The 13,779-nt window shown below is 36.7% G+C and overlaps 1 protein-coding gene across 1 annotated transcript in view; it reads right to left on the bottom strand.

Annotated features, from left to right (window-relative positions):
• Window positions 1-13,779, bottom strand: part of ZSWIM6 (zinc finger SWIM-type containing 6) — a 179,777-nt gene that overhangs the window by 61,583 nt on the left and 104,415 nt on the right. The window contains exon 2 of the mRNA XM_020289985.2: window positions 5,811-6,167. Within this exon, the coding sequence (XP_020145574.2) occupies window positions 5,811-6,167 (357 nt within the window). The remainder of the gene's footprint in view (window positions 1-5,810; window positions 6,168-13,779) is intronic.

Raw genomic sequence — 13,779 nt, 5'->3', positions numbered from 1 at the left:
ATGCCCATGTGTGGGGGAGACAGGAATAATAAGTTCATGTGGCCAACATGGAGAGACTCAGGGGTCAGTTAAAAGACAGGGATGGGTGAAGAAACTGCACACAGTTGCCAGTAATCCTTTGTAAATTATGATAGTTGGGATGGTGTCACAGACGACAGTGTGAGGGAAGACAAAATTTGGAGGTGAAGACAGGATGAAGGTTATTGGGCTAAAAGTAATCTGGCTATCTCCCCATTACCCTAGCAAATTCCTTATGGGCTACAGATTTGTGACTTTTTCCAAATTAAGAGATTAAAATATTTCTTTCGCCCAAGTAAAATGTAAAAATTTTTCATGTGACAAAAATAATATCATATATACATGATCATAGATTTCCTCAATTTTTTTCACAAAACATACTTAAATCATATTATGAAAACATCAAGTTTTGATTATAACTTAAGGGTTAAACTAGTAACTTTGGAAGGGAAATTTGGCAGCAATGACAAAACCCAAATTGCACATACCATTTGTTCTGGCATTTCCACTACTAATAACCTATTATTCAAAAATATTTGCAGAAATTCACACAGAAACATACTACTGCAACTTTAATGCTCTCCTATAGAATGCATTTGCTAATTATACTGACCACCAGGAGATTATACCTTTGTTTCACCAACTGTTAGCACCAGAATGTTCTACGTTAGAAATTATGTGCTTTTAATAATCAAATTATCTCCCTAGGATACTTGCAAAAACGGGTTGCTAATGCAAGCTAAATTACAATGAACACAACCATCCACAGGGAAATAAAAGGAAGAGAGATCTGACATGAGGCATCCATGAGATAATTCCAACTGTCACTTCCTGGTAGACATGGAACACGTATGTGTTCATGTCCTTAAAGAATAAATCTCCAAGTCTGTATTAAGAACAAAATAGAATGAAAAATGATAGTGTTACTTTTTGTTTAAAAATATGAGTGCTTATTACGTCATAAGTATTGTGCTCAGGGAGGCTATCAAGATACACAGGCCATAGTTTCAGCCCTGATGGAGCCTACAATCAAATGAAAATTAGGAGCTATGCAATGAAGATGGGACTGCTGAGTAGATTTGCTTATTTATTTGCAAATATCTAAGAGAACCTGAACAGACTGATATTACATAAGTTGGCTGTAATACAAAGGCAGTCAGAGGCTAAGAAAAGCAGGACAGGTAAGTATGAATGGAATTCCTGGTCATGGTTTTATAAGAACCATGGGCAAACAAATGGAAATGGAAGAACACCACAGACATGCACACCTGAGTAAAACTGCAAGGAGGTACAGTATGGTGCAGTATGGTGCAGACTCCTAGGTGTCTCCTATGTTTCTATGCATATATCACCAGCAAGGACACAGACTCAGAAGTGGAGGAGATCTCAGATGTTCATATGTTAACCCTCATCTGACATGTGAATAAATCCCCTCTGCATTTGGCTGACTGACATGGAATCTCTGAGCACATGACAGGGAAGTGAGGGATGAGTCCAGCCTACTTTGGAGATTGGCTCAGGCCCCGGGAGTAAAAGGATCACTGAAATGATCCCCCCCACCCTTTTCCTCTGTGCTAGCTTGGGGCCAATGCCATAGTTTCCCTTCAGTCTGTCCTTCTTTCTTATAGTCTGCCCATAGGGAGATCAGATCAGTAAAAGAACAAGAACAAGAGAGAAAATAGAGGAGGAGGAAATAAGTGCCAGAAAATCAGGGGAAAGCAAGCTGACCTCCAACTCTAACATTACCCATCCCTCAACTGGTTCCTGCTCTCTTCTTAACTGTGAGTACTTGTAGATACCCAATATGAGGGAAGCTCCTTCATCTTTTTTTATTACACATGTATACATCTTATTAAAATTCTCCAACACTGTTAGAGAAGATTATGAGTATTTTAAATATGAGAAAAAATAATTCCCATCCAAAGTCACAGAGATAAAATGCAGTGGAGACAACACTGGCCTTCAGACCTCCAGATTTAAAGTTCAATGTTCAGTCCCTACACCACAATTTACCAATCTACAATACATCTCCTTTAACAGGAAACATAAATGACAAGAAAAGGTCAAGTTGATTAACTAAGAGAGTGAGGTTAGTACTTGAGAAATCAATAAATCTCTAGATAAGTACTTAGCAAAGATACCAGCTACTTTTTGTAAGACTATGGAAGCTTTTATTAGAATATAAAACTAAGAGCAAACAATTTTGCTTAAAAAATACAGAGCTACAACTGGCAATCTCCTTAGTGGGCCATTAACATGAACTATCTTACAATCACTTTTAGCATGCAGTGGTTAATTTTATAACCTAATTAAAATTATGTGGAAAATTTTATGAAAACACATAGAAATATAAAAGGTCTACTGACAAGGACTAAACTATTATGATGACTAAGTCTATATTCTATTCTGTGACCTTGGGTAGGTCACTAACCCATTATGCTTAGTTTCTTCATCTACAAACTATTGCAATTACACATTTGCAATATCTAGCTTACAAAGAAATTGTGAGTGACAATGTGCATGCAAGAGACTTGAAAAAGCTTTCAATTCCTCAGGTCAAAATTCTTAAAAAATAAAATATTTCAAGATAATAAGGAAAAGCAACCAACAGAATTTTAAGAAACATTAGGATAAGTTCACAAGGAAAAGGAGAAAAACCTGCTGTTATCAACATATTCTGTATTTACTTAGAAATATTATATCTTGCTTCCAAGAAGGATTTCGGTAAGCTAAATCTCACCTTATGATACCAACTAATCAAGTCTAAATCATATCTTAACCCCATTTATCTAGTAAGGTGAAAGTGATGCGCTTCCTTAGAGAAAAATTAAACCCTCCCAATATTTATGTTCAAGACATTTTTCTCAACAAAAAAATTATACCCGCAAAACCATATAAGAAAGTACTGCATTAGAATGGATATAAAAAGAGAGAATGCCTTGGGTACAGATGTTTGGAGGCAGGTGGGACCGGGTAGTCAAAGAACTGCAAAACATTTTTAATCCCACCCCCTACTAAGTCATTAATCTAACAGTTAAAATAAAACCCACCAGGGAGCAGATTTCCCATTTCATCACTTAAGGTCATGGCCTGCTTCCTACCTCTTCTTTTTTACCACTTGTCAAACTAGAACGGAAGGCAGGAAGGCAGCTCATGTAATTGGCCCATTTCCAGGCTGGAAGCAAATCTGATGATAAATTAAGTGACGAGAAAGCTGGTGGGATAAACTGCTCAAGTTCACTGCTCTCATACACAAGCTATTTGAAAATCACATTGAGTCTACAGCTAATTTGTATTCTGTCCTTGATAGTCCCTTAGATATCTTTTCTTTTTTAATTTTAGAAATTATAAAAGAAATGTCATATGAACACATTTTCACATACAACTTTAGTGTACATTGTTTCATCAGTCCCACATTTCAACAGAGAAATAGATTTAAAATCTTTTAATAAGGAACTTTTAGGGCTGCTATTTCAAAAAAAGCAAGACAAATCCAGAATAAGCAACTAATTATTGATATAGACCTTTGGTCAAACTAAAACTCAGAGAACAAAGTAACCCTAATGGATTACGTGACCTGGGGAGAGAGGGGAGCAGGGAAGGAAAAAAATTCAATGCATAAAAGTTTGAAGAAATGGTATACCCCATTCTTCTGCCTCCACTGAACAATTTCATAAACCACAGATCGGCTCCTGAGAAATCTCTGGGATGATTGTTAGCTGGGCTGAATCTTCACAAGGCAGCAAGATTCGAGACAGATGATTTGACAGAGCAGAAGCCTACTTGAAAAGCCCTTGAATACATGTGCTTTTGGTGGGTTGAAGGTACTTCTGTGGCAGAATTGTTTATACTCCTGTTATTTAACATTGGCAGACTCTACCAAATCAAATGCTTTATATACCTTATGATAGCTACTTTAATAAAGCTAAGCCTGATATGGGAGCACTAGAAGAAATATAACTACATGGATTTTCCTCTGACATAAAAACCATCTTAAAAGAATCTCAAAGCACCAGGAGACTTGTAAAAGAATGTTCACAGCAGCTCTATACAAGAAAAGCCCATCAACAATGGAATGGACAAATAAAGAGTGGTATTCTCACACCGTGAATACTCCAGTGCTGTGCTGTCTCATGTGGTAGCCACTAGCCACGTGTGGCTGGCTAGTGAGCACTTGAAGTATGGCTACAGTCTAATTTGAGATGAGTTGGAAAGTGTGAAACTGACACTGGAGTTCAGACTTCATATGAAGAAAAAGTTAAATATATCAACATTGTTGCTGAATAATAATTTATAAATTTGTGAGATCTATTAATATGAATATGTTAAATCAATATTTTGGATATACTAAGTTAAAGAAAACATACTCCCAAATTACTTTTACTTGTTTCTTTTTACTTTTTGAAATGTGGCTATTAAAAAATGATCTCAAACTGCTTTCTTTAAACATATTTATTTGCTGTATCAGCTATTGACTTTGAAGAAAACATAAAAGAATCGGGTTGAATGACTTGTCCTATATCCCAAATCAATATAACTAAAGAAATGTAACGATGTTAGGTCCCTGATTTGCATGGAAAAGACAGCATTACTTTCTTCAACATATTCTTTTTTTTTTTTTTTTTGAGACAGAGTCTTGCTTTGTTGTCCAGGCTAGAGTGAGTGCCGTGGCGTCAGTCTAGCTCACAGCAACCTCAAACTCCTGGGCTCAAGCGATCCTACTGCCTCAGCCTCCCGAGTAGCTGGGACTACAGGCATGTGCCACCATGCCCGGCTAATTTTTTTTATATATATATCAGTTGGCCAATTAATTTCTTTCTATTTATAGTAGAGACGGGGTCTTGCTCTTGCTCAGGCTGGTTTTGAACTCCTGACCTTGAGCAATCCGTCCGCCTCGGCCTCCCAGAGAGCTAGGATTACAGGCGTGAGCCACCGCGCCCGGCCTAACATATTCTTATATATTTAAAAAATTATGTCCAAATCTTTTAAAAGCACCAACAACCTATATTTTGGCAATATTATTTATCCTATATTAATATACTATATGCAATAAGTGGTATACTATATGAAATAAGTGGTGGGTATATTTCTAAAAAGTTATACATATATTCTTGTGAATTGACATATTTTCCATATATAAAATAAACACTTTATAAATGTATTTATAAATAAATGAGATCACATGTTCAATATATAAAAATTTTAAAAGAAAGATTTTTTTTGTGATTTCTTATATAAAATATTATACCTGAAACTCTCTCTAAATAAGTTGTATTATTTTTCTAAAAATAATTTATTTTCTTAACATAAGCCAACCTGTCAGAAAATTTCCTGGAAAATAAATATTGAAAGAAAATGGAAAAATTCTGACTATGCACCAGTTTACTGACAAGGGTGAATTAAATGACTCAATCACCGATTTACAAGCAAATTGTGATGCAAAAAAGAAATAAACCAAGCAAACCAGGGACATATTTCCAAAAAGAGTGACACCTCCTCAAGTGTTTTGCATAACCAATATCTAGCATTCAATGTAACATTATTAACTGTAAAGGAAGTATAAGAGCCATGCTTTAACATGAGTGATTTTTCTGAGCACTAAAGGCTTGCCACCTAACATGAAACACTTCAAAAGAAATGTTTTAGTATACAAAGCTAAATAAAATCTCTTTCAACTACCTAAGAGCAATGCTGATGACCTATTTCACATTTAATTCATTTGTAGAAGAATTGAATTTATAAATGAAAAAGCATGCAGAGAAGAAATTTATAGAGTCAATGTCTATACTCACCATGAACTTGGTTGATTTCGGAATTTTGGGAAAGAATTTCATCTGCTAATTTTTGAGCAGTTGGCAAAACTTCTGTGTGGTGCACTGTGATCAAATACTGTACAAACTTTTGTAGTTGGTCTCTATTCATTTGAAAGAGAGTCTCTGAAATGGGAAGATGCAGTTTGACCTGATCTGGCTTGCGGATGCGGTATAAAGACAATGCCACAACGTGGGCACAATAAAATATGTCCTTGTTTCCACAGCTGCAGGTCACTGAGGTAATCTTGCAACGATCAAAGCTGATGGCCACGTTGCAAACAGTTTCTGGCTCCGATTGTATTGCAGGTTCTGTCACTGTGCCACTCAAGTGGAAACCTATGTGAAAGAAAGGGAGTGTTAGCTTCTGCATTTACATACTATGAAATACTCCAATTCTTTGAAATGTGTGGGACTTGACAGAAGCAAGAAAAAAAAATATGACAGCTTTCATTTTCAAATAAAAACATTCAGGCCACCCCCTCCTTCCCCTTACAGGTAAAAACAAATGGTATTTAACAGACATGCTATAGTATTTTATGCAACCATATGAAAACATGCATTGTAGTATACCACCATCATACCTACAGGAAGTTGTTAGATCACAGCACTAAGAAGCCATCATTACTCCACTCTGAATCTATTTTGGTATATAAGACAAAAATCTGCTAGGTCAGCAGGATCACTGGTTTTCTTGTTTTTATTTTTTAAAGTAGAGTAAGCTAGCTTAAGCTTTCTTCTCACAAAAGCCCTTTTCCTTCCCTCTACCGCTATTCCAGGGAGTCACCAGCTGGCTCCAACAATGCTGCAACTCTGAGGGAGTCCCTTTCACAAACTTTGATCAGAGAAATTTTTAAATTTCATAATCCTGTCTCTCTCTCTCTCTCTCTCTCTCTCTCTCTCTCACACATACACACACACACACGATACAAAATCACCAAGAGGGAAAGGGCCTAAGAGGCCTCATATCTTAAACTTAGGCCCACACAGGAATCCTCTACAAGCTCCATGACCAATGGCCATTTGGCTGCTGCTTATAATGGTCCAGACATGAGACCCTCACCCCTCTTGGACAGCCATCCTCCCTTCAACAGCACTATCTACATCTGATAGCTGAAAACCATAAGTCTCACAACTGAAAACTGCCTCACACCACCACTGCCCACCAGACAGTCCTGGCCTGCTTGGCCAGAGGACAAATCCTCCACTTTCCTTTTCCCTGAATGCATGGGAAGGTTATCCTGAATTGTTGGGGAAGGAGGTGCATCCATTCAGTTGCACCCACTCTCTCTGAAAGCCACATTCAGTGGCCAAGGATAAGCTTGAAGCTATGGGAAAGGGATCCAACCTACAGGACTCAATTTTACCAGGATTTCAGGTGCCTGCTAGAAACTTGAATTCTACAATGAAGCCCTGGGCTCTCAACCTTCCACTACTTACCCTACTTTAGCAAAATTCAGAGAGCTGGCCACTGTTTCTCCCAGTTCCCCTTCATTCTCAAAGACAAGAATCTTTACCACGTGGGGAAATCTGGGAGAGGTGGTACACATGGAGCTGCAGAGATGAAACTTGAGAGTGACAGACAATGCCAAGAATCCACACATAGGACATCCAAACGCCACTTACTGTCTTCCCCCCACAGAGCTACCCAGGCCAGAGAGTCAGAAGAAACACTACTTGCAAGAAATCTTTCAGAGTAATGTAATTCATAGTCTGTAACACTTAGTGGAATTAGAAAAGTGTTGTAATAATTTTTACCAAATGAATCAATTAAAAAAGAGCATTCCCTTAAAACAAGTTACTATTATTGCTTATGATAAGAAATTTTGAGAACTGTCATAGAATAACCTTTGATTTTCTTCCACAAATACTATCCCTGTTTCAGGATGGATATTCCAGTCTCTTTTATCTCTTTTAATCAAGAACTTTTTCTGAAAAACCACAATTAAAGAAAGAATACATAGTAAATATATTCTTAAAATTTTTCAACATCTCTTTTCCCATGAAGAAAAAGTCATGTGAAAAAGTAAACACCCCAGCAAATCTCAGAAGTGAAGAATAAGAGCAGTCTTGCCTAACAGGGGCATTATAAAGTTACAACAATTAAAAATCCATGGGACAAGCACAGATTAAGACAAAGAAATATCAGTGGATCATAAGAAAGAGTCCAGAAAGTTCCCAGGTACATTCTGTACATTTAGTTCAAGGCAAACTCTGTTTTCCACCTGTCACATATATGCTTACACAGGGAAACCAGTTATCACAATAGGAAAATAGTTATCACAAACTGTTTAAATCGATTTCTTCCCACTTAACACTATCATAGCTCTCCTTGCCTGCCAAGTCAACATATGTATATGTCTCCCCACAAAAGTGACATTGCAGAATTCTTCAAATCGCAGGCAAAGCCAAGACAATTGAGGATCCAAAAGAGTTACACTAGTTAATATTTAAAGAGTCAAAAGGAGATAACATGATAGGTGCTTCGAAAGAGACTAATTTAGCTATCAAAGCAGAGGCCCTTATGAAAACTCATGAAGCCCTTAAATAGTTTTTGCAAAAATGACCTCTTTCTTTATGTGAGTTATACGGTACAGGCCAGAAAAAAGTAAAGTATATTAAATCCTGACATCATACAATTATGCTGGGGGAAAATTCCACACACTCTCCAATTTTGTTACTGAATATTTACTATTCTTGTAAAGGTTTTTAAAAAAGCAAACTATAAAATATTGGGACCTCCAAAAGAAATTATTCCAAGAGATATGACACAAATAAACACATATATGTCATCTAGAATAACACTTCATTAATCTGATATCAGCAAAGATTAAGGTGTTTTGTGAATGTTCATTTTTCAAGTAACTCTAGATTACCTTTCAAGTACCCACACTCCTTTACAAATTCCAACCATTTTTGACAGAAATACTTCTTAACATTGTAAATGCTACCCTGCCACCCTAATTAGCTGATCATTTAGGGGGTTACCAAGTGAGTGGGGAAGGAGGCCCTATAACAGACAACTGCAAGTAGCAGTGTTTTTAAAGTAAGCTCTTTTTGTTACTATTTTTCGTGACCAGCTATCAAGATGACTCCTACCCTACATACTGCTAGCCTTTTTTGTAGAAAATTTTTTGCCCTCAGGTCAGCTGCACCTTCAATTGGCTAGCTTTGGGGCAGCTATTTAATACTCAGAGGCCTATTTGTTTTGGGAGAAACGGGTTTCCCATACTTTTAGGTGAGAATGCTACAGGTGAGTGACTTTACCTTAAATACAGGAAAATTACATACACACATAATAGGCAGCTGGTATACTGCTTTCTAAGACTAAGCAATACTGAGTCACTAGGAAGGAACCACGCTTTACTTCAGGATTGTGAACCCTCCAATATCACAAACCTTCTTTGAAATTCTACCAACTCACTCTCTGTAGGTCCTAAATCATACCAAAGAAACCCTACAGGAAAAGCAAGGAGAGTATTCCTCCTGCAACAATCCCAAGAAGGTTGTAAGACATCACCTCCCACTCTGACCACTACCTGCCCTAAACCCCAGCATGTCTTATTTCTTAGGTTTTGTTTCAAAACAAAACAATGTGCCTGAGAAGGGATTTTGCCTTTCTGGAGTTCTGACAAATTATGATGACCAGTTATTTTAGTACTGCAAATGTAGACTCTTCCTCTGGGGGAGTTAGCAGTTCTATGTAACAGAAGTGAGCACACAAAAAGGGACAATCCTGCATTCAAAGGTAAAACATAGACAATCAACTGCAGAAGTAAAAGTAAAGAAATTATAAAACCTTTTCTTAAAAATACATATTTATTTCACTTTACAAAATACAAACTTCACAGGGCAGTCAAATTGTTTTATCATCATGCTGTCACAAGAACCCAATAAATTGTTAGTATCCACATTCTCAATCTGCAGAACTGAAGACTGAGAAACACAAACCAAGGCATAGCATCATATAGTCCTTGGGAATAAACTTTGGTTTGGATCAGGTTCTGCCACTTAAATGCTGTGTGCCTTGCACATGTTAAATATTTAACCTCTCTGAGTTTTACTTTATTTGTGTGCAAAATGTGGCTAGAAATACCTCCTAGGGTTGTTTTGGGAATTAAAATGAAATAACATATGCAAAGCACCTGGCACCTAGTAAAAGTGCTCATTAAATTTTATTGCCCTTTCCTTCCCTTCTCAGCTGGAGAAACAGGGGAGGGATATCAAACACATTCCCTTCCATCCATAATGCTTTCTTTTTCTAAGCTACTGGAATCTTGAAGGGAAGAGGTCTAACTCAATGTAGTGGTGTGGAAAATAAGAGGGATCGCTGAGAATGTTTGAGGTGAGTAGGGCGACACGAGAAGAATCACAGCTATTGGATGGCAAAAACAAAAAACGTCAGAGTCACTTACACCTTTGCTTAACCCACCTGTCTTTCCCCATTTTCCTATTCTGCCAACTTACAAATAGTTAATTTTGTGAAAGAATGTTACTTCCACACACATAGACACTAAAATATTAGAAGAGAGGTGTGTGTTTTTTGGTAACCATATATAGTTCTAAAATGTTATAATGCAATGATTCTCAAAGTGTGGGCCTGGAACTCCAACCCCCCAGGTCCTCAAGTCCCTTTCAGAGAGTCTACAAGATGAAATTTTGTTTCATAATTCTATCTGGACATTACTGACCCTTTAAAAATCTCTTTCATGAGTGTACAGTTAGTTTTCCAGAGGCTACATGATGTGTGACGTTGTAACAAATTTGAACACGGAGACAAATAGGAAAAGCCAGCTATCTTCCATTAAGATAGACATTAAAGGAAATTTGCAAAGATGTAAAATAATGTTACTCTTTTCACTAACATATTTTTTTTTGTTTTGGGGACTACATTTGTTCATAAAACTATGTTATTTACAATAGCATGAATTTATTACTGTTATTTAATAAACATTTTAACTTTTTCTCATTTTTAATTTCACATATAGTAAATATCAATCAATATATTTGCCTATAATCCTCATAAGCAAAAGCACTATGGGCTCCTCCATTATTAAGAATGAGACCAGAAAGCTGAAGAACTGCTATTGTACACACTGCCAAGACACAGAAGAAATATCTTCCCTTCTCTAAATTGTCTTTGATGTGGCATTATTTACAAGTGGATTTATAGCAGGTCAATAGTTAATAAGACTCAGTAGATAAACACTATAGAGGCAAATTTCTCACAATTGAACATATATTTAAATCATCTACATTAATCTCACATTAACAAAGATTAAGATTTCAAGGAAGTAAATATTTAATTCTTCACTGATATTCTAAAATAAGCTTTCCTTGAATAGTTATTTTTCATATCTTAGGTTAAGTTTTAGTTGCATTTTAAAGGAAACAAGGACACTCATACTATCAGACTGGAAAGAAAACTTTAAAATACACAAAAAGTTTCTAAAGATTGCCCATTTTGTACATATATGTACATGTACTCACTTAACTGAAAAATGGTTATAAACTCATAGCATTAGAAAATTTCTAAGCTAAAATAAACTGGCAGACATGAAATAAACATGCACAGTAAAAACCATTGCTTTCATGGCACATTCTTTTCAGAAAAATACGCGCCCTGTGCATGAGGCACTCAAGTAACATATTCTTTGTTGAAAAGGAATTTAACAGAAGCACTGGTGTAGTGCTTACACAAATACATCTTTCACCCTTTTCCTAAATAAAAAGAACCCTCGGGGAAATTAAAGGCAAAAACCAAGGCAATGTAATGTTATGGCTGAAAGGGTGGCAAGGCCTGTGAGAGGTTTTTCTGTAATTTTTTTAAAGCCAAGTCTAAAAATGCAAAAGTGTTAACATTTTAACATTCTCATGACAATGTATTCATTGGTTAACTAAACCCACTACCTTGGCTAAATGTATAGTAAACTGATACTTGATTATTTGGCCCTAGTAAAATAGATGAGTTAATCATTGCCCAAAAAACCTAACTTTTACCTTTCCTAACTCTGAGAGTTACTACACACAATTCAACATCCCACACTGCAATAATGAATGTTAAAAACAAAAAGTTTTAATTCAAATCATACACAATTTTAGATCAGCAGTACAGACAGTATGAGGGCCCAAGATGGAGGCAATAAATGCAATTCAAAAACCAACTTGTCTAAAATATAATATTCCTTCTTTAACTACATAATTTTCTCAAAGGGAAATCCTAAATTAAAGAGACTGCATCCTGTGAGCTGGCTAATTAAATCTTCTAGCCCTAATTTCTAATACTAAGCTTAAATAGCTTATAGAAAGGACATTAGATTTTGTCAGCAATCACTTAATGAAGCGGTTTCCATCTTTTGGAAAAATTATTTTTTAAAGGAAAAGCTTTATTTTAAGTCCACCTTAAAAAAGTCTATTTGTAATAGAATCAGTCCCACACTTCATTAATATTTGAGAGAAAGACAATGGCAAATTAATGCAAAGGCCAGACTGTAAACCACAGCACACCATATAAACAACATAAAAATTTACGGAGCATACATTGGATGGGCCCAACCAAGAGTTCCCAGCGGCATGCTGTTCATTGTCAGGTTTGTTTTCTAGTTAATGTAGATTCTTACACTATTCCATACAAGGATCCATATGATCAGAATACCTGTGTTAGATATAAGTGGTATTAGTGCCACAGACAGATAATTTAATATTATCTTTTAAAATAGGACACTTATCTACTAATTTGACTATCTGCAATGGGTACCTAGTTGTAGCACTAGTTTAAGGGGAAAGTGTTGGATTAAAAAAAAATCATCACCCATAATATGCCAAAATAAAAAAAAAAAAAAAAAAAAAAAGGAGAGAGGAAAAAAAAAAAAAATCATCACTCCATGTCATCCCAAATCCTGAAGTACAATATATAAGGGTTCCCCATCACCACCACCATTACCGTCGGGTAACTTTCTAGAATGTGTTTGTATTTTAACGTGCATATTTGACGGAAACAATCATTGCCCAAGCCTGAGATTCTGGGTGGGGTGTTGGGGGAGGTGAGGAAGATAAATTTTTCTTATTTTTTTTTTTAAGTCAGCGATCCCTAGAATGCATAATAAAAAAAGAATTGAGTTCTTTTCACTCCACAAAATGCTTAGGAATATAAACTATTCACCCCCATCTTTTAAATTTAAGCTGCTTTCTCTGATGCCAACCATTTCTAATATAAGCAAAGCAGCTCTGGCCTTCTACCCTTCTTAAAGTTGGAGAACAGCCCGGCAAGCCCTTCAGCAGCCTGCAGGACCCCACTGCCCCCACCCCAGTCCAGTGCTCCTTCCTTTCCGACCCCCACTCCAGCCTTTCACTTGGGCCCCCAACTTCTGAAGTGTAGATGAAGTTTATTAAAGCCCTTTGGTACCCAAACATCAACTCTTAGCACCTCTGCACACCTTTGTCTTGCCTCCCAGGACCCACGTCTAAATGAGGAAGAGACAGAAGATCCTTTTACCTATTTATTTCCTGTTGTTGCTCACAGCAAAACAACCTTTAGAAATGCTTGGTTGTTTGCTTTAAGAGCAGTGGTAAGGGGAAACTGGAGACTAATTCTGTTTATCAGTGCCAAGAGGTAAAAAGAGTAAGGGGAGAATGCAGGCCTCAGTAGCCAAATCTTCCACCCACACCTAGGAGCCTGAACCCTCTCCCTAAAACAAGCCCACACATTTTAGCCCCAACTATTCCTAATGCCTTGTCCCATGCCCAGGCTCTAAACAACTTAGTTCTCACAACCACCCTACAAAGTAAGCATCCTATTCCTTTACAGGTGAAGAAACTTAGGTTCTCTAGGAGAGGCAGTGGTGGAACACATTCTGCAGTAAGTAGGACCCTGAAGGACTGGAAAGAACACAGAGTTTTTGCAATTCAAACAATAAACTTGCACAAATAAAACCTTTCCACACTAACACAT

Source organism: Microcebus murinus, chromosome 11 (assembly GCF_040939455.1).
Source record: "Microcebus murinus isolate Inina chromosome 11, M.murinus_Inina_mat1.0, whole genome shotgun sequence".
In the NCBI taxonomy this organism is placed as follows: Eukaryota; Metazoa; Chordata; class Mammalia; order Primates; family Cheirogaleidae; genus Microcebus; species Microcebus murinus.
This window is presented reverse-complemented; position numbering and strand designations above follow the sequence as displayed.